The 21,517-nt window shown below is 35.2% G+C and overlaps 3 protein-coding genes and 1 long non-coding RNA gene across 5 annotated transcripts; 3 read left to right on the forward strand and 1 right to left on the reverse strand.

The window, feature by feature from the left end:
- LOC134275798 (uncharacterized) lies at positions 1 to 9,138 on the forward strand. Its single transcript, XM_062758092.1, has 3 exons — positions 1 to 58; positions 674 to 806; positions 8,846 to 9,138. Exons 1-3 carry the CDS (start codon positions 20 to 22, stop codon positions 9,136 to 9,138), a joined length of 465 nt encoding a protein of 154 aa, XP_062614076.1. The 5' UTR covers positions 1 to 19.
- A 626-nt stretch (positions 9,139 to 9,764) lies between these two features.
- LOC134275799 (uncharacterized) lies at positions 9,765 to 10,682 on the reverse strand. Its single transcript, XM_062758093.1, has one exon. It carries the CDS (start codon positions 10,680 to 10,682, stop codon positions 9,765 to 9,767), a length of 918 nt encoding a protein of 305 aa, XP_062614077.1.
- Positions 10,683 to 14,090: 3,408 nt separating this feature from the next.
- Positions 14,091 to 15,331, forward strand: LOC134275796 (uncharacterized). Its single transcript, XR_009993914.1, has 4 exons — positions 14,091 to 14,277; positions 14,526 to 14,703; positions 14,919 to 15,060; positions 15,253 to 15,331. It is a non-coding gene; the product is annotated as an uncharacterized LOC134275796 (long non-coding RNA).
- Positions 15,332 to 15,444: 113 nt separating this feature from the next.
- LOC134275797 (BLOC-1-related complex subunit 5-like) lies at positions 15,445 to 19,415 on the forward strand. 2 transcript variants are annotated; one of them, XM_062758090.1, is made up of 5 exons: positions 15,445 to 15,519; positions 15,738 to 15,842; positions 16,089 to 16,268; positions 16,462 to 16,613; positions 17,982 to 19,415. In XM_062758090.1, the coding sequence occupies exons 4-5, from the start codon at positions 16,546 to 16,548 to the stop codon at positions 18,274 to 18,276; spliced, it is 363 nt and encodes a 120-aa protein (XP_062614074.1). In that variant the 5' UTR covers positions 15,445 to 15,519; positions 15,738 to 15,842; positions 16,089 to 16,268; positions 16,462 to 16,545; the 3' UTR covers positions 18,277 to 19,415. The 2 variants fall into 2 exon arrangements, with proteins under 2 accessions (XP_062614074.1, XP_062614075.1); XM_062758091.1 differs by having other exon boundaries at positions 16,143 to 16,268.
- The last annotated feature ends 2,102 nt before the right edge of the window (positions 19,416 to 21,517 follow it).

Genomic DNA, 21,517 nt, shown 5'->3' on the forward strand with positions numbered 1-21,517 from the left:
CCTCAAATTCTGTCTGGCCATGTTAACTTCACTGGGCATAGAAGACTGTGGCAATCAGGTGAATATCTTCTCCAGCTTTAGATCTTGTTTAAGGACATATACAACGTACCTTACCTACTGATAGATTTCAAAGATATTCCAAATTTAAACTTATAATATAATTACATGTTCATAGACAAAAAATCAGCATACCTTACCAGAGGTTTTGAAAAGATATTGAATTTTGAAAATTTTTGCATAATTCAAAAAAAAATGTACAAAAATTATAAAACACAAATTCCAGATTTTAATTCATCAAAAATTGTTTTAGAAGAGGTGTACAAATCCATATATAGACTTTAAAACTATTGCACACAGATCCTTCCTTTAGTGGAACTCTTCAACTCCAGGGAAGAACCCCAAAAAGTTCAAACTACGTTGCGTATGACCTTAATGCAGAGTCCCTGGAACTGATAACAGCTTTTAGATGCTTTCTAGAAAGTCTTTATATCATGTAGAATTTACCATCAAATTTTGATTAGTGGGTGTCTATATTCTTGTGAACATATATCATATTTAAGTCAGACATAGATACAAATCAAAATTTGTGAGTAAGGGATGACCCATTTATAAAAATTTCGGACAACAAACCACAGAAATTTTACCGTATTAACCATTCCATGCTGTTATATAGGTGATGCAGTTTATCTTATCTCACGGAGAAGTTTTCCATGGAATTCTACGAGACAGACTGCCCAGTTTAAGTCTCCCTGCTCTACGTGAACTAGCCCTAACTACAGCGGTACTGACACGACCTAACTCCAGGGGTAACTAAATACTAGTACTGTTATCTTATTTTTAACATTTACATGTACTGGTAGTGTTGTGTTTAACAAAACTCATCAATAAAAGTTAAATAATATTATTATTTTTAAAGTACCAGTCCACTTAAAAATCAGACAAAACTGTAAAAAAGTGATACATGAAGGTTTTCAGAATTTGATGATTTTCCACCCATAGATTTATTTTGAAGTATGAACAATGTATGTAAAATGAAAAATGTTTTGAGTCATGGTAATCATGGAAACCCGGCCAAAGAAATTTCCTTAGCAACTGGCGGATTTTTCAGTGTTGAAGGACAAAAAGTCACCTATCTTTGAGGCTTAAAATAACACGTAAATACCATGAGAATTATTCTTACTTCTGGGTGTAATAAAGATACACATGTATTGTGTTCTAATAATGTAATAAAAAATATTTAGGTCTTAAGTCAGTTCTGTGGTAGACATTGGAAGGTACATATGTTTTACAAGTTTTGCTGATTCAGCATTTCTCGTGATTTTGGCAATATTCAAGGCCAAATTTTAAAAATGGCCAGATTAATACAGTTGTTGCATGTATCTCACATAAAAGCAGAGGTATTTCTCTTTTAGAATTTGAAGTCAAATCCATGGGCTCTTTTGAAAATCGAATCTGTTGCCTAGCAACAAAAATGGGCTTTTTGATGCATAAAATGAGAAACAATGTAAAAAGTTTACGGAAAAATCAAATGAACGGTTATTTATGATAAACGAGATACAAATTTTAAAATAGTATAATTAAATTCGGTCTCCCTAGCACATTATTGAATATTGCATAATTCTTTATCTCCATAGCAACGACAGGTACTCCATAGCAACAAGGCAAAGAAAGGTAATTTTGGCGTGTATTCATGTAATCTTATTAAGGCTTATTCAAATTAAGTCAGGAAAATGTGATTGAGCAAAACTGACAATGAACTGTTGGTCAATCTTAATTTTTTTTTCTCGTCTTTAATCAACACATGGCAATAATTCCCAGTGCATGGCAACCAATGTACCCTATGCCTCCTGTAAAGAGATTTGACTTTTAGATCAGTGTTCGTCATGGAAATGAATATTAAATTAATGTGTTGATGATTGTATTTGTGGAGAGTGCTGAAAAAATAAAAGAAATGTTCCATCAATTGTTGTCATGGCAACAACTAAATGTGAGTGAATTTATGCGAGTTAACAAAACACAGTATAAATTCTTAAACAGAACTGTGACTGGGCGAATTTAAAACGGGGCAAAATTTCTTGTATGTGTGAACGGGCAAAAATAATATGATACCAAATTAAGGATGTTTTCCATAGATAATGTTTTAATGTAACTTGTACGATATTGTGGATTAGATTCAAGACACTCACAATGCATGGTTTCAATGGCTGCATTTTATTTCCGGAACTGTTTTCATTTCCGATATTTTAAAGTTTTCATCTCTGACATTTTTCAAGCAGTACTTTAATGCAATGAAAGTAGCTAGGATTTAAGACTTAACTCATGAAAAATATTACAGAATAAATAATGAATAATCATGAATAAATCATTGAAATCCAAAATAATGAGTTTTGCAATTGACTTTGGGTTATCCCGTTTTAAACCAAAGGCCATGACATGGGAGGGGGGGAGGGGGTAGGTTCGATATTCAGTACCAATTTTTTTCCAAACAGCACCACTTTGAATTCCTAATTTAAAACCTATTCTGCAACGTGTCTGTGGAAAGTGGGGGGCTGAACTTATGCAGCAATGTTTAATGTCTATACTAGGAACAGGCTAAGCCCCTAGCCCCCCGGTTCCGACGCCTATGTAGTTTGGTAACTTTATAACCATAGACAGAGGAGGGGAATAAAAAAGATGCATTTTAACCACTCTAAGTAATATTCAGCATTACTCAGTAGTGTCTCCACCCCACAAGAACCCCTGACCCTCAGGTCCACACATTTCACAATTCTTGCTCATCATAAATGTTTGATTAACATCATGGAGTGGATTTCAAAGAAATAATTCATTTTTAGTATATAGTCAAAGACACACACCCCACCCCAGCCCTCTATGATACCCCTGTTCCGGGGGGCTTGGAATTCACAATTCTGGAAGAACGATCATAGCTATATCATAACTATATGTCTGTAGTCAGTTTGTTAAATACCTGGGAGCAAAGAAGAAGATTAATTATCAAAGATTTATTGCAATTTCACCATTTGATGATTAGAGCCCCACCCTAAGTAACACCAGAAATCCTGGTCCTTGCGCCATGAAATTCACAACCTGATCCTTTGGCCATGAAATTCACAATTTTCAAAGAGATACCCTTCCTCATTGTAACTACGCATGTAGTTAGTTGTTTAATACCCAGGGGCAGAGAAGAAGATTTTCCATTTTAAAAATGCAGGTTTACTATATAATCAAAAGAGCCTTGTATCCTAACACCAGAACTCCTGACCCTGGGGCCATAAAGTTCACGATTTTAGATGAGGCACCCTTCCTCATCATAACTATGTATTTTTCAAAGAATTAATGCATGTTAACTATATAATCATTTAAGCCCTGTCCTAACACCAGATCCCATGAAATTCACTACTGTAGAACAGGAATTCTTTCTCACCGTAACTATGTACTTAATTAATTTCACACAGGAGCAGAGAAGAAGATTTTCAAAGAAATAATGTATTTTCACTATATAATCTATTTAGCCCAGCCCTAGCGTATAGAACCCCTGACCCTGGAGTAAAGAATTTAACTATTTTGGAACAGTGTAGAAGACTCAATGCTTATTACAATCATTCCAACAGTTTCACTGCTTGATATCTAGAAGTAAAGAAGATTTTTAAGGACTGCATTAATTTTAGTGGTTTTGGTCCCACCACTCAGGCTCCAGGGACCCCGAAATTCACAATTGTGGGTTCCTCTTTTACCCATAGATGGGTTTTTTCACATTTGAATTGGTTCAGTGTTTCCAGAGAAGAAGCTAAAAATGTTCAAATGTTTAAGACCGCCGAATGACGTACGACGACGAACGAACAGAGATAGCAATAGGTCACCTGAAAGACTCAGGTGACCTGAAATTCTCAGAGGCACATCTCCCTTTTAAAGTGCAGTTTTAAGTTTGAACTCAGATATGTAAGGATGGAAATTAAAAGACATACAGAAACCACTTCTGGTAAATACAGACCCTTAGTAAGCAATTTTGGGGTGGAGGTTACAACCATATATTTTCAGTTTGGGCACTATCAACAACCGAAAATTCCTTGGCAAACAAACCAAAAAATAGAATATCGTAAGATATTATCATTATTGAGGGGGCACATGTATATTGTGGTGAAGTTTTCAATAGTATTCTATAGCTAAGTATCCGCATAATAGCCCCCCCCCCCCCCCCCCCCCCGCTTCTTACACGGCCATAGGAAAAAACAAGCATCGTTGAAGGAACTCTCAAAAGACAGTAGAATGTTTTAATACGAAGACATCACAATTACGCCTGTACATGTAGCACAGGGAAAGATATTAATATAAGTATTATTGCTACTTGTATAAGTGTGTATTGAATTTTAAATATGTTTGTTTTTATTTTTTGAACATGAAATAAATTTATTTAAAATTTTATTTCCAGCTGTTTGGCAAGCAAAAAAATTGTCAGAAAGGGATCCTGCAGATATCCAAGAAATACAAAAAATGTCGGAAATGAAATAAAATTTTCGGAATTGAAATTTTAAGCATGTCGGAAATCCTATGCAAAATGCTGGAAATTAAATGCAGTGAAAGAAAACATGAATATGAAATGAGCAAGCACACAAAATTGTGTACACCTAATAAAAGCCTTAACCCTGGTAATGTTTATCTAGCATATACATTGTATTGTGTTCATTTGAGATAATTTCCATTTTTCAAAAGATAAGATATTTATAAGCTTGTATCTTAAACTTGTTATTGGGAAGCTGACACTTATACAGTTCACAAGGAATCTGTAGCTATGGAGCTTCAAACGCTATTACCCAGAGAACAAGCCCATAGCAACGCGTATCAAAGTAGTGGGAGCAACCTCCAACATCGCTCACCTGAGCACATGGGCTAGGTAAAAACAAATTAGCTTAGCACTCAAAAGTTTATTGGGGAAGGGAGAGGGATGGACTTGAGTTTTATACTTCTTGCCACCATATCAATATAAATTACTGGTATTAATGTAGAAACTTTGGGCCAGGAAAGATGAAACTTGTGTAGAAGCATCCTCAGGTAGTGTACATTCAAATTTATTCAAGTCATGACCCCCGGTGGTAGGGTGGGGCCACAATGGAGGACCAACGTTTTACATAGGAATATATAGGAAAAATCTTCTTCTTAATAACAGAAAAGCCATGATTGGTAATGTTTATATGGAAGCATCCTCAGGTAATGTTGATTCAAGTTTGTTCAAATCATGACCCCCCGGGGTATAGCCACAATGGATGATCAAAGTTTTACATAGGAATATATAGGAAAAATATATTTAAAAAAATCTTGATTGGTCTTGTTCAAATCTTAGCATCCTCAGGTAGTTTAGATAAAGATTTGTTAAAATCATGACCCCCAGGATTGGGTGGGACCACAAAAGTACATAACTTATTTGGAATAAAGCCACAGTTAGTCAAAAAATATATAAGCACTCTTAGTTAGTGTAGATTCAGGTATGCATAGATTCAAGTTTGTTCAAATCAACCCCCCCCCCCCCTCTTTTAGGATCGGGACCACTTAGGCATTTACTGAATTGATTTTTCCTAGCCACAGTGCTCAGGTGAGCGATGTGCCCATGGGCCCCGTGTTACATGGATGAGTTTGATGTCAATTGCTTTGTTTTTGTTGCATAATATTTCCATTTTAAGATATGACCTAACCGGATACATGAAGATGACCCTCTGACCATCGTTTGCATAATTTTTGAAATATGTTTGCACTACATTAATGCAAATCTCACCAAATAACATACAAATTAAAACTAGAGGTACTGTGAGCAATGAGCTCACTAAATGATACCCCCCGCCTCCCATAATGTCGATGTGTTGCTTTATATTGTTTTACGGTAATGTGTAAAGAGGAATAACTCGTCCTATGAAATGTTACCCAGAAGCTTCTATTATGTGACGTCATAGGTAAACAAAAAATGGCAATGTCCATTTTTTGCTCTGAGAAAACTAAAATACGTGTCGAATAAAAAAATAAAATAGGAGGTGCACAATGGCAATATGTAATAAAGATTCTGTGAAAGTTTCATTTAATTTCACCCAGTAGTATAAGAGGAGTTGCGGATAAGAGAAAAAGCGTAACAGACGGACGGACGGACGTACAGACGGACGGACGGACAGACAGACGGACGGACGGACGGAAATCCCGATCACTATATACCCTCCCGCTTTTCAAGCGGGGTGTATAATAAAGTTTCTACTTGTGTGACTAGCCATGCTTTAAATTCATTTGTATTTGATCTAGCTTTGGACATCTTGCAATATTTCTTTCAAATGGTGTAAAGTTAACTTCAGTTTTACGTAAATAACCGTAAATGACTGCGATGCGACTTTTCTTATGTTTTGATTTATTTTAATGTGCCGCGTCGCCCTCATGGAGCAGTGGTTAGAGCGTCTTCTCTAGAGTCACGAAGTAAGGAGTTGAACCTTACGTGGCGGGTTCGAATCCCACTGTGGGGCACAGTAGGTGCTACCTTTGAGCTACCGCGAACGGTTCTTTATACCCCCCGCTTGAAAAGCGGGAGGGTATATAGTAATCGTTAATTCCGTCCGTCTGTACGTCTGTCCGTCCGTCTAGCTGTCCGTCCGTCCGTCTGTCTGTCCGTCCGTCTGTTACGCTTTGGGGTACCGATCTCTTATCCGCAACTCCTCTCATACCACTGAATGAAATTTGATGCAACTTTCACAGAATCTTTATTACATATTGCCATTGTGCACCTCCTATTTTACTTTTTGATCCGACACATATTTTGGGTTTCCCAGCCAGAGGAAAACATGGACTTTTTCACCAGTTATAACCATATGGGAGGCGGGGGGTATCATTTAGTGAGCTCATCGCTCACAGTACCTCTAGTTTCGTTTGGAAAAAAAACTCTCCAATCTATGACAAGTATCAATAGAATAATTAAAACCTGATCTTCCTATTCAATTGGAAATATCATTGGAAATGTTTCCATAGTGACGTTATTCATTTTATTTATCTATTTATTATACCCCCGCTTGAAAAGCGGGAGGGTATATAGTAATCGTTAATTCCGTCCGTCCGTCCGTCTGTCCGTCCGTACGTCTGTCCGTCCGTCCGTCCGTCTGTTACGCTTTGGGGTACCCATCTCTTATCCTCAACTCCTCTTAAACCACTGAGTGAAATTTAATGAAACTTTCACAGAATCTTTATTACATATTGCCATTGTGCACCTCCTATTTTATTTTTTGATCTTACAAATATTTTGAGTTTCCCGGCCACCGCAAAACATGGACTTTGCTATCATAATCATATGGGAGGCGGGGGGTATCATTTAGTGAGCTCATTGCTCACAGTACCTCTAGTTTTCATGAGGAATTAATTCATACATTGTAATACTTTCTGAGAAATCTATGACGAGTGCCGAATCTTTCAATATTATGAATAACGACTACAGAGTATTCCATACTGAAAATGTAACATTGTTTGCTATGTTCTAGAAATAGTTGTTATGGATTAAATGAGTTTAAAAATACTTTCGAAAAACACACATTTCAACATCATTTTTTTCTTCGTGACGTAATTTAGATAAAGATTTACAGGTAACATGAATATGCGTCAAACTTTCTTTGAGTCGTTGCTAGGGGAGTGGTGTTGTTGCTATGGAAATAAGTCATTGAACAATATTCAATAACTTGATACAACATTTTAGAGTCTTTCCGAACTATCACCATGCAATTATCAGCATATTACTTGAATATCCAATTCCATGACAAACAGTACAATCCCAAAGTCAAATCTGTTTTACAGGAGACATAGGAACTTTGGTTGTCATGTACATGGAATCCTTGCCATATGGGTTGATTAAGTACCAAAAAAATAACAATAATAAAACCAACATTTCATTGTCAATTTTGCTCAACCGGATTTTTCTGAATTATTTTGAATAAGTCTTAATAAGATTACACGAATACACGCCAAAATTACCTTTCTTTGCCTTGTTGCTATGGAGAACCTGTCGTTGCTATGGAGATAAAGAATTATGCAATATTCAATAATGTGCTAGGGAGACCGAATTTAATTATACTATTTTAAAATTTTATCTCGTTTATCATAAATAACCGTTCATTTGATTTTTCCGTAAACTTTTTACATTGTTTCTCATTTTATGCATCAAAAAGCCCATTTTTGTTGCTAGGCAACAGATTCGATTTTCAAAAGAGCCCATGGATTTGACTTCAAATTCTAAAAGAGAAATACCTCTGCTTTTATCTGAGATACATGCAACAACTGTATTAATCTGGCCATTTTTAAAATTTGGCCTTGAATATTGCCAAAATCACGAAAAATGCTGAATCAGCAAAACCTGTAAAACATATGTACCTTCCAATGTCTACCACAGAACTGACTTAAGACCTAAATATTTTTTATTACATTATTAGAACAAAATAAATGTGTATCTTTATTACACCCATAAGTAAGAATAATTCTCAATGGTATTTACGTGTTATTTTAAGCCTCAAAGATAGGTGATTTTTTGTCCTTCAACACTGAAAAATCCGCCGGTTGCTAAGGAAATTTCTTTGGCCAGGTTTCCATGGTTACCATGACTCAAAACATTTTTTATTTTACATACATTGTTCATACTTCAAAATAAATCTATGAGTGAAAAATCATCAAATTCTGAGAACCCTCATATATCACCCTTTGTCTGATTTTTATGTGGACTGGTACTTAAAATCTGACACCATATGCCCCTCAATAAATGTTTAAACTAACTATTTTTGTGGTTCAATTAAAATCACCAATTTGTACATTGTATCTTCATTTGTAATGTTCTACAAAACAGGCATTCCAGATGCAGAATTTGATGACCTTGACCCAGCTGGAATAGAGTTGAAAGGTCAAAATGTCAGGATTGAGAGACAGATGTTGGCTTTGATGCCAAAGTACTGTATATTCAAGAGAGTCAACAGACAACTCAAGTTACTGGAGTCTGACGAGTCGACTTGCGGGAAGGACTTAAGTTCAGAACTCGTGGTGGTATTTTTAGAAGTGTCCTCCAATGTGACCTCCTGTTGTCGAGCTGTCATCTCAACCTCAGGTAAAACAACAAACTTAAGGACATATCTTGTCAGATGATCATTTAAGTGTTGATAAACCTGTCAGAACTACAAAAAAGTTTTGAAGTTGTAAATCTTTCAATTTAAATTTATGTAATTTAAATTATGTTGTTACCTTTATAAAGTGTCAGAAGCAGATAATACCTTTATAAACATTGTTTAGTGCTGGGCATTAATAATGATGATGGCAAACTTTATAAAATATTATAGACAAATAATAACTTTGTAAATTTACATATTAATCACTGTGTCAGGAGATAAATCATATCCAAAATAAATACTTTAAAACGAGAAAATTTGGCGCATACGTATCTTAGCCCAAATACAAGTAGGAATGCATTGGTGCAAATAAATTTTAGCACTTGCACTTGCCATTAAATCAGGGACCTGTAAATATATATAAATGTGATATTTTTTATCCACCCCCAATTTGTCTTTTTGGTTAGTCAATCACGGAAACACAATATCACTCTCGTAATTAGGTAAACATTCGTCAACTTTTCTTTAGTGTTGCAATCACATGGACGTGGCACAATGTTAAATTTTATTTTAAATAAAAGAAATAGAGTATTTATGCATTTTATTCATATTATAACAATGAAGTTACTTTGATAAACGGTTATCTTCTTCTCTTTGTTCGCCGAATCACACTTGAGTCCCAGTCTCCTCTACAAATCTGGTGGTCTTCTGTAGGGCTTCCACTGGTCCATAAAGCTTCTCTTGTAGCGTTGTTGGTGTTGGCCATGTGTTGTTTCTCAGTGCCTGGTGTATTCTGCAGTGTTGTAGGAGGTGTTCTGTATTCTGCTCAGCTTCTCCACATGGACACATGGGTGATGGTATGACTTTCATGACTCTATGCAGATGTTGGTTGAGTCTATTTTGTCCTGTCCTAAGTCTGAAGATGGTCGTCTGCTCAGGTCTAGCCAGTTGGTGATAGCTGTCTTGTTGTTGAGGGGTTCTGTGTAGAGATGTGATGATGGTTTTCATCTCTGAGAAGCCTACTTGGTTTTCATATTGCTGTTGTTTGGCTCCTTCCTTTGCTAGCAGATCAGCATTTTCGTTTCCCTTGATTCCGCAGTGAGATGGTATCCATTGTAATGCTGTTTGAAGGCTTTCGATGTTGTGTAGATCTTGTTCAAGTTCGGGGAGTTTACCGTTGTTAATGGCTTGCAATACAGATAGGGCATCTGTCAGGAATACTACACTTATTGTTTTGTTGGCCTTGTCTCTGATGGAGCATACTGCATGGGTGATGGCTTCTTCTTCGGCTTTGTAGTTGGAACAATGAAGGCCTGTTGGTATTGCCTCTGACTGTTTTTCTCCGTTAGGGTATTCGATGTAGATACCCGCTCCTCCTTCTGTTGTTGCATTTTTGGCTGATCCGTCTGTATAAACTCTAATCCAAGATGTTGAGGGATACTGTTCTTCTGGTATCATACTGATTGTGAACGTTTTTTTGACCAAATCTGATTGTTCGTTTTTAGCAGTGATTTGTGGGACTGAGGTGTGTATGGTGACATTTCCAGTTTTCTCTGCACAGGGGCTAGCTGTAAGTATAACCATAAATGGTAATCATAATCAAGTATTGTCTGCAAGCTCAATCGCCATGCTTGATTGCATTGTTTACTTTAGAGCGATAGATGATTGACACGGGGAGAAGCCAAACTTTGAAGGTGCTATAGTAAGTATCGGGTAACAACTAACAATAATTTTATTAAATTAAAATTTGGCAGAAATTTCTTGATTGATCCGACCATGTACAGTGCTTGTATATACATAAAATCTATCGGCCCTTCGATATTATGTAATCGCACCTCCATTTACATGTACTTAATATGTGAAAGTTTGAACATTAACACACAAAAAAATATTTAGACATCCGTTATCGCACAAAAAAATTTAATGTCCAGGGGCTCTTGCGCCAAAGGCACTAACATTATTGGTGCGCCAAATATTCTTGTTTTACAGTAAACATATAATGGAATTATCCTTATTCTTCCTCAGAAGCATTTACCATATTGTAAATGTTAAGTAATATCAGCATCAGGAAAACATATTGTAACTTTTTGTAATGTTGAAGAGTTCCACAATAATCCGTTTTTAATAATGCATACTATAGATCATTCTTATTAGAAATTGTAGTAGAACAAATTATTAAAAACGGATTATTGTGGAACTCTTCAACACTGGAGGTTTAAATGAATAGCAGACAGCCATCATGCTGTCAGGAAAAATAAACAACTTTATATTTTGTTGGATTTAAACCTTTTAAAGGTAAGAAAGGAAAGTTTTGTAGTGATAGAGACTTTAAGGGATGTTCAAAGGAAAAAGCTGAGGCGGACAGCTAAATCATTTCAGCCTGTAATTATTGAAATGAGCTGCCGAAGTCGGGGCAAAAAACCCCGAATCATGTTGTGTGGCAATGCACTGAGATGGGTAGTAGACGTCAGACCAAATTTTCAGTCTCTACCCATCTCACTGAGATTAATATCCATAATGTTCTGTTTTCTGTTATCTTAAAAGCAAAGTGTTTGAAAAAATTATGTGTAAAGATGCATGGACAGAAAAAGATGCAATAACATGAAGAATCGATCTCAGTTACCCTTTTAGCTCACCTGAGCTGAAAGCTCAAGTAAGCTTTTATAATCACATTTTGTCTGTAGTCTGTCTGTCTGTCTGTCGACATCTTCTCCAGAACCACTTGGCCAATTTTAACCAAACTTGCCACAAAGCATCCTTGGGGGAAGGGGATTCAATTTTGTTCAAATGAAGGGCCACACCCAAATTCAAGGGTAGATAATTGAAACTCGTGAAAATTTGGTGGAATTGTTTTAAAAATCTTTTCAAGAACCACTCTGCCAGGAAAGATGAAACTTATGGGGGATTCGTCCTTAGGTAGTGTAGGTTTAAGTTTGTTCAAATCTTGACCCCCTGAGGTAGGTTGGGGCCACAAGGGACAATCAAAATTTTACATGATCAAAGTTTTACATAGAAATATATAGCCTTAGGAAAATTTGTTTAAAATCTTCTCAAGAATAAGCAAAGGCATAAATGATAATATATATTTATATTTGCATATCCACAGCTCTCTCCCACTATGAACATGCAGCCATCAATTGCATTCATAGGACTATAAACGCAATTGCTTCTGCTATGAGTGCAATTGCTCTATCTCACTCGTGTAGAACAAGTTCTACTACACTTATAAACCGTGTTGAGAAGTATATATATGAAGTGTTTTGTAAAAGCACTAAATATAAGTTTTTAATAATATTTTTTGGAAAAAAAGGAATTCAGAACAATTTAAAATTGCTGTTTGATATCTTTAAAAATTTAATTTTGGTCAATGTATTTAATTGTAATATGAAACTTTTTAAAAATTGAATAGAACTCCATATTTTTATTTTTTCGTATCATGCATACTTGTACAAAGAACGATAACTCTTCACACTTGGGTAATAACATTCAAAAAGAAAATTTTTTTAACTGGTAGATCTAGATCTAGATCTATATCAAGAAAAAAAAAATAAGAAAATGTACCAAAAAAATCACAGAAAAGCATACTGGAGCAATAATCATTATAAAAGCATTCTCATATTTATCATAGTGTTAAATTATTGATTTTTGTCAGAGGATTTCAATAACGTTGATCGATGATGTCACGACTGCATCAAAACAAAAATTAAGAGAATGCGATGACGGCGCTGCTTATATCCAGATAAATGTGTTTGAGAGGGAATTACTTTATAAATTGTGATTTATTAGAGAAAGGAGTACTGATCAGGTGTACTGGTTTTAAAGCTGTATGGTTTTCTTTACTGAAGACAGAAGAAGCTGCGTCCAAGGTTATGTAAGTCAGGATTTCCTCTGATATTCTTGACAACATCAAAGAATGCAAATATAAGTAATAAACAACGATTATTTAGTGAACATGGCGTAATGAATAACAATAACTCTGCTGGCATATTTTCCATGATGCGCTAGTGCGCATCATGGAATATGCCAGCAGAGCAATTGCTATACATAACGCCATGTTCACTAAATAACGTTGTTTATTTCTTAAATATGTCAGCATCTTCAGATATTTTATATTTGCTATTTTGAATTAGGAATCATTATTTTGCGAAGTAAATAAATTTTTGTAAGCCTCTGTTAAAAAAAAAATTATTTGATAAAGATTTTCCACCAAATATTTCTGCTACATCCTAATCTTAACTTGGTAAGACAAAGAGAGGAAATCAACGAGTCTACCTCCAATATGGTGGCCAATGGGATTTAGTATTAATTAACTCTCGCTTAAATCAGGCCTATCGAAAACTATCTATTCTCTGTTTAGGTCTGTGGAGACCAAAGAAGAGTCGGGGTATTCCCACGGTAGATTCTGTATTGTGGGCCTATAGGTAAAGCAATGACCAGGAGACATGCTGAATTACTGAAACAGAAAGATCCAAAACAATGGGGAGTGGATCTAAGTACTTCCATGTTTGTGTACTGTAAATACTACTGACTGTACACAGTGTTTTCCTGTTGATAGATAATATCAGTAGTGCAAAACTCAGTTGGATCATTAAAATTTGGAGCACGGGGGTTACAATTTAATTCGAAATGTTTGCATAAAATAAATAATAGATAAATTTTTACCCCTATACATGGAGAAATTTTGCTTCCAAAAAATGAGAATGTTGATATTCATTGATGTAAGTGGTTTTTTTTTTTTGTTTTTTTTTGTGGGGGGGAGGGGGGGGGGGTCTAGTTGTTCTTTTAAAAAGACAAATCCAAAGGACCAATCTGTAAACATGGTGAGTAGCTGTATAGTATTACTCTACATTTTTTTGTTACAAAGTTATTTAAAAACCAAAAATGTCTACATTTTAATTTACCAAAAAAAAATATTATAAAGGGATCTGTTAATGGTAACTTAATATTAATTTATGATATTGTATGGATATTTCAGAACTCTAAGTGGAAGAGTATGCTTGGCTCCAATGAATCAGATTCCTCCTCCAATAGCTTGTCTCCAAAAGCCCGGACCCTACAGAAAACTGCCGAGAGTCTGGAGAGGAATTAAGCTAAACACTTTACAGACCCTAAGTCAGGCATCATCTTCATCATCGGGAAGCTTTGTAATGATGTCACAGAGTCAGGGGTCATCTGAGAGGTCAGTCACAGAGTCAGGTGACATCTGAGGGGTCAGTAAGATCTCGGACAGAGAAAGGCACAGACAAAAATCTCACAAGTAAAAATCTCCATGTATAAGTATCAGTCATTTGCTTGAAAATTTTAATTTACTGTGCTGATAAACATGTGATATACATGTAGATGTATTACATTGTATGTTTTAGTGCTAAAATACTACTGCTATTTGAAGCATTTAATCCTAAAAAAATACAATGTTTTGAATTACAGCAAAATATCCCTGTAAGATAGTCCTGAGGAACATTGTACACAGGAAGCAAGAGTTGTACTCGGCCGAGTCTAAAGACTTACTGGAGACAGCCTGGGAGAGGAGGCCCCCACCCAGTAACTGGAAACCCAAGGGGCTACTGGTGACCCACCTCCAGGAACACAGGGCGACAGTCAACAGGTAGAGAGAGGGGCACAGAAACTACTGATTAATGACCTGTATAAAAAGAAAAGTTTACCATCAAGGGGAATAACTCTTCTAAGCACTAACATTCATCTTCTCTATGTAATACTATTCAGCAATGACTTAATTGAAATTTAACTGCCTTAGCCAAATAAGTTGTTATTATATACTAGTACATGTACGTAATTAAAGAATGTGTTATCTACTAGAAGGATTCAAGTTTCTCAAGACCATGCATTCTTTGCCCCGTGGCCTCCAATGATGGTACAGTCAAATTATGGGAGTCTGAAAAACTGGAGGGAAACAGTGTTGCTAACTGCTCTAAACAGACCCTCAAGAATACTTCTGTACCTGGTAAAATAACAAATTACTTTGATATACACTGTATTATGTCATGGATTTTTTTTTATGAATATCCAATTTTCTTTGAATCGTCAGAAAAATAATTTAGGATGAAAGAAAAATATATGTGATTTTTTTTTAATTATCTGATTTATACTTGAATGTAGATACGTATAAGTGCGGATTACTGCTTTGTTTGACTAGGAGAGAAAGTGGAAGGTTTAGTTTTCTGTGAAGCTCCTGGATCTGTTTTCTCTCTCTGGCCACATTCACCGACATGGGGGCAATCAACATTTACAAGTCAGTAGTGTGTTTTATATATTGAAGTTAGAAATAAATTAATTGTTTCTTTTATTGATTTGCTTTTTTTAACAGGATAGAGGCAGGAAAGACGTACCACTTGAAACAAAGCTATTAATGTGGACAAGTCAGACTATGGAAACATAGTAGATCTCACATACTTTGATACAGGTACAGCACTGCACAATTATATGTATCTTGACATAGCATGATTATTTAGATATGCACATGTATTATGAAATAGGCAATTTTATATATTGTGTAAAGTGGGAAAAGAATTATGATGAACAAAGGAAAATTTTTAAACGTTGTCTTGAAGTTTTTGTTCAGATTTTAAGTGTTAGGATATCTTGGTGTATGAGTTCTTCAAGGGTTCTGTCCTTTTACAGGTGCCCAGTCTGTTTTATCGTATGCTGCAGTCAATGGGGTCTTAGTGGGACATGATCTTTACTCTAATAAGGAAGTCTGGAAGCTCAGAAATGATCCCAAATCAGGTAACAGGCAAAGCAATCAAGTCATACACAGGGTAGTAAATTAAAAAGGAAGTAACTTTTGATTTGAGAAAAATTATCCGTGTAATCATCCTTAAAATTAGAAAAGATTTTAAACATAAGATCATATCTGAAATGTTAATATTTGGAACAGATTATTACATTTTTTTGGTATTCAACTTAACCATCATACCAGATTTTAACATACAGTCGATTGTCTGTTTTCTGTTTAATGGTTGACTGTTATAGGGTTGATCACCTCCATTGCTGTACACCACTCCCAGTGTTGGTTGACTGTTATAGGGTTGATCACATCCTTTGCTGTACACCACTCCCAGTGTTGGTTGGCTGTGGAGACCAGCAGTGGTACACGTGTCTGTTGGGACGTGAGATTCCAGCTTCCCATCAACTCCATAGTCCATCCTATAGGTAGGAATCAATGTGTTTTTCATAATAAAAAACTGCCCTTCATTATTGGTAAGTTTTATATTGATAATTATATTGCTATGGACAGGTGCCCTTCATTATTGGTAAGTTTTTATATTGATAATTATATTGCTATGGACAGGTGCCCTTCATTATTGGTAAGTTTTTATATTGATAATTATATTGCTATGGACAGGTGCCGAGTAAGGAGGTTGATCATGCACCCCCAGGAGCAGTCCTGGCTAATTTCGGCCACCCAGGGAAATAATGAGGTGTCCATATGGGACGTAGAGACGGGGGCCAGACAAAAAGCCTGTGGGCAAGTCCTACACCCACAGTCTCAATCAGGTCAGTGTCTATATACATTCTGAATTGGTCACATGGAAACCTTGAATAAAGTTTTATTACACGTAATCATTAAGTTAAGAAGAATCAGATGGCTATATAGTCAAAAAGAAAAGAATCTCTTTTTTTCTTTTCCTTTTTTTTACTTTTTAGCTCACCTGAGCCGAAGGCTCAAGTGAGCTTTTCTGATCAAAATTTGTCAGTTGTCTGTCGTCCTCACCATCAGCGTCGTCGTAAACTTTTCACATTTTCATCTTCTTCTCAAGAACCACTAGGCCAATTTCAACCAAACTTGCCACAAAGCACCCTTGGGTAAAGGGAATTCAAGTTTATTTAAATGAAGGGCCACACTCTCATTCAAGGGGGATAATTGGGAATTAATGAAAAATTTGGTGGGATGTTTTAAAAATCTTCTTCTCAAGAACCACTGTGCCAAGAAAGATCAAACTTATGGGGAAACATTCTCAGGTAGTGTAGATTCTTGTTTCTTAAAACCCTGGGGGTAGGGCGGGGCCACAATGGCCGACCAAAGTTTTACTTAGAAATATATATATATTGAATTCTTTAAAAATCTTCTTCTCAAGAATGACAAAGCCATAATTCATCATATTTATATGGAAGCATCCTCAGGTAGTGTAGATTCAAGTTTGTTCGAATCATGGCCCCCAGGTATAGGGCGGGGCCACAATGGCCGACCAAAGTTTTATTTAGAAATATAGAGGAAAATTCTTTAAAAATCATCTTTTCAAGAATAGCAAAGACATGATTGGTCATAGGACTAATTTTGGATTTAAACTTTTTAATAATAAACCAATTTCGAATTTTTCTTAGCCACAATGCTCAGGTTAGCAATGTGGCTCATGGGCCTCTTTTTTTTCGAAGAGCTACAGTTCTGCAGCTAGGGTTTAGAACTGATTTTTCTACTGAACATTGTTTGATACATTCATATGTATTTAAATTTCCTCAGTTTTGCATTCTCTTCACATCTATACCTTTAATAAATTAAAGTATTTGTGAAGCCTTATTTTTATTGCAGATTTTTATAAAGTTCATATACATGTAATAAGGGTTTATTTCATTCAGTACAGTTATAGAATAGAATTGTAAAGTACTTCAACAGTTGGGTAATTTTATTGACAGGGTACATGTAGTACTAGTACTGGACATCTATATTTAGCAGTGTGTTCTTAATAGTTTAGAATTAGATATTCATAAAGTAAATTCCTGTAGAAAAATCTTAGATAGGTCTACTTTATGTTCACTTTTTGCTATATTTTTTGGGGGAAAGTTAAAACTGCAAAATTTCCTTAGCCAGAGAATATATGAAAACAAATCAAAGGAAACTTCCACTCTCTTCTCTCTGTTTTGTAGATTGATTGTGCAATACAATAAACTGGGCATGATGCAGGACAAGCAGAAGAAATACAACAAACACGCGGACCAGTTTCAGCAGATCTCGGAGACGCTCTCCATTCTTAATCGGGTCAAGGACAGCATGCAGAACCTGGTCCCCAAGATGGAGCGCTTGAACCAGATGTTACCACCGGAGGACCGACTGGAACTGCTGAGTCTGAAGAGCCAGTTGTTAGAACCAGATGTTACCACCGGAGGACCGACTGGAACCGCTGAGTCTGAAGAGCCAGTTGTTAGAACAGGATCTGGATGAAGAGCAGGGGAACCAGTAAAATGTAGAACTAGTTAAAATGGAACTGGTCACTTTTATTTGTATGTAAACTTATTTTGTAAATTAACTTAAATTTAAGTTCTCAGTTGTGCTCATTTAAATTTTTATTCATGTCATACTGAATTCAAGCCTCCCCTGGGATATTTGATATCCATTTATTGTTGAGAACTTTGATAATTAACAATGTTTTCATAAGTCTAGAACATACTTGGACTCCTTTTTAAAAAATTCTCAAATAATTAATTCTCTTTTTCAAATTAATGCAAGTTGGGTCTAGTATAACTGTATCTAGATTACATGAACATTTATCATTGAGATACAATTGTACTACATTGTACATGTAGGTAGTATTGCTGTGTGATATCTCTTCCTACTTTTAGGAAGTAAACTTATATACCGGTATTAGGTATGGTGACTATTGACCAGTTATTCAAAAGAGTTATTGCCCTTAGACCATGAAAATTTCTCATTTTTTTTCTTTCTTTGTTGACCTGGTAGTATGTATTGGGTTAATTTACATTGTATATATTTCAAATTTAAGGACAGGTGATACAAACAAATAGATGTATGGACTAGCTGATATTTATTTAACATTGTAATTTGGTTGTGAATGATGTAAAATATTGAATTTCTAAAATGATAAGAAGGTGTTTTTAATATAATTAACTTTCTATGATTTGTTCAAAATGTTACCTTTTTTGCCATCATCCTTATAAATATTTACTTTTATCACTAATATGACATTATTATGAAACTTTTAAATGAAAAAAGTACAAATTTATGCTGTTATTTTTTAGAAAAATAAGTTTGCATCTTATGTCTTTTTATAAATCAGTGTTCAAGAGAGTTATTGCCCTTTAACTGTGGAAATTTCTAATTGCTCACTGTTAAGATGCATGGTACTGATAAACTAATCTGTAGAATTTATGATTTTTAATTAATTATTATCTTCATTAATTCATAATTAGAACATATATTTTTTTTATACATGTCAGTTTTATATAACTTTCTTCAAGTCATGTGAATTTAGAATGTTGGTATTCAATAAATTTTATTTTAATGTAGTGTTTTTACTGGTAAATATTACTATTTGTTCAGACATTACTCTGGTAAATTTGATTTGGGAAATGTATGGATTCATTAATTATGGTAAAAAAACTTTTTCAAAATTTGAATTTAATGATAAAATTCAAGAAATCTTCATTGGTTTCTGTTCAAATAATCAGATTAAATCAACTTATGAATACAATGTATTTGTACATGCATTTATAAAGTTTTTTAATACTCAACTTTCAATTTTGTATGTTTTGATTTTATTGATATTAAAACATTCAGTACACATACAGTGTATTGCTCTATATTATAATGATGGTTCAGACTTAAAGGGTCGCCTACATGGCGCAGTTGAAGAGTGTCTGCTTCATAGAGTCAAGGAGTGGGGTTCAAATCTCACTGTGGGACATGGAGATCACCAATCCTTTGGATTGGGCAAAATAAAGGGAGGTCTTGTGTGGCAGTGGACGCTGGCATGAAAAATCTGTCACTGCTCATTTAATGGCCCCAAGTGTCGAGTAGATCGAGGTCAAAGTTTGCAGCTCTCCATTGTCAAGTGGTGCAGGTCCCATTTCCAAGTAACAATGTCTTATTTTGACCAAACTTGCATGCATGATACATCTAAGTATGCACACTAATGAACTTGCTTCAGTTGCTGGATCTGACCTACATTTTCTGGATGAGTTTTTTGTGCAGGTCTCATTTTCAAGTAACGATAAGTCCTTATGTAGACCAAACTTGCAGGGATGATATATCTATGGATTCATACTACCAAGATTGCTTCAGATGCTGGATCTGACATACATTTTCCGCATGAGTGAACAGGTTAATGTTTTTGGTGCATACGTTTAATTTTAATAAGTAATAAGTCCCATGTAGTCCAAACTTGCAAGGAGATACTTCAAAGGATGGCATACTTCCAGGCTTGCTTCAGATGCTGGATCTGACCTTCATTTTCTGCATGTGTTAACAGGTTAATGTATTGGTGCAGGTCTTATTTCCAAGTAACCATAAGTCCTATGTTTACCAAACATTATCTTCCATGGATGATACATCTAAGGATGCATTATATCAGGCCTGCTTCAGATGATTTTTGCTTTGCTAAAGTGAGCTTTGTCAATTATCTCTTGGGTAAAGGGGATTCAAGTTTGCTTATTAAAAATTTTTGTTTTTTTTTTCAAATTTATTATCTCGATCTTGATGGAACCGAGAAAAATTCGAGATATCCAAGGAATTAAGGAATATGTGGTCTGGTCAGAAGTTCCCACTGACTTTGACGTATCCATGGTATTCAACATATCCATGTTTGAGATACATGTACCACAGTTCAACTGTATAAGTGATAATTGTGATGTGTGATTTTAACATCTTGAGAACTAGTGTGGACCAGAAAAATTAAACTTATGTAGAAGCTTTCCGATAAAGTGTAGATTCTAAATTGTTCAAAATCATAATATAGTGTTGGGGCTACACTATATGAGAAAAATGATTTTAAAATTTTTTCTTGATGAACAAGACCCTGATCACCAATATTAAGATGCATTCCTCAAAGCTTATAAACATGATTAGTTAAAGGAGAATCCTCTGCTGACTCCGCTAAGCTCGCTTCAAACCTTAGATGTGATAGGTGGAGGCCAATGCACATCAGGTCAATACATTTTTCCACCAGAAACTGCATGTCATTCATTTTATACATGTTTTTCACTCCGTAACTTCTTCAGATATGTCTGTTACGAACGTAGCTTCTTCTCTTTTGTTATATAATTGGATAAATATATTATTGTAACAACAAATCCATAAAGTAATGATACGAAACATGCAAATATAGTATTTGCATTTAATTTTATTATTTAAGATTACTATATTGTGTTTTGAGATAGAAATGTCTATCGAAATGTTCATAACCCGAAATTCCTCGAATGGAATCCACTTGCAACTTATGTATACTTTATAAACCAAACAGATAATTCACTTAAACCTATTATTGAGCAGATAAATCCTATCTGAAGTATTATTTAGCACTTGTGTATTACCTACAATCATCTTTTATCACGTTTCTATCGAAAACTGCATCCTAACCCGTGCATGCGATCTATAGGCAACATGGCTTCCTAACCCGATCGAATATTATACGCGGGTAATGATGCGTGTGTAAAACGTCATATCCGTA

The sequence above is a fragment of the Saccostrea cucullata genome, unplaced genomic scaffold (assembly GCF_032062105.1).
Source record: "Saccostrea cucullata isolate Sc308-1 unplaced genomic scaffold, CSIRO_AGI_Scuc_v1 ctg7571, whole genome shotgun sequence".
NCBI lineage: Eukaryota > Metazoa > Mollusca > Bivalvia > Ostreida > Ostreidae > Saccostrea > Saccostrea cuccullata.

Excerpts from the sequence above, each read along its gene's own strand:
- LOC134275797 (XM_062758090.1), top strand. The coding sequence starts at position 16,546 with ATGGGACGTAGAGACGGGGGCCAGACAAAAAGCCTGTGGGCAAGTCCT. Across the intron at positions 16,614-17,981 it reads ACACCCACAGTCTCAATCAG|ATTGATTGTGCAATACAATA; the intron begins GTCAGTGTCTAT and ends TCTGTTTTGTAG.
- LOC134275798 (XM_062758092.1), top strand. The coding sequence starts at position 20 with ATGTTAACTTCACTGGGCATAGAAGACTGTGGCAATCAG. Across the intron at positions 59-673 it reads TAGAAGACTGTGGCAATCAG|GTGATGCAGTTTATCTTATC; the intron begins GTGAATATCTTC and ends GCTGTTATATAG. Across the intron at positions 807-8,845 it reads GACACGACCTAACTCCAGGG|GCATTCCAGATGCAGAATTT; the intron begins GTAACTAAATAC and ends TCTACAAAACAG.
- LOC134275799 (XM_062758093.1), bottom strand. The coding sequence starts at position 10,682 with ATGGTTATACTTACAGCTAGCCCCTGTGCAGAGAAAACTGGAAATGTC.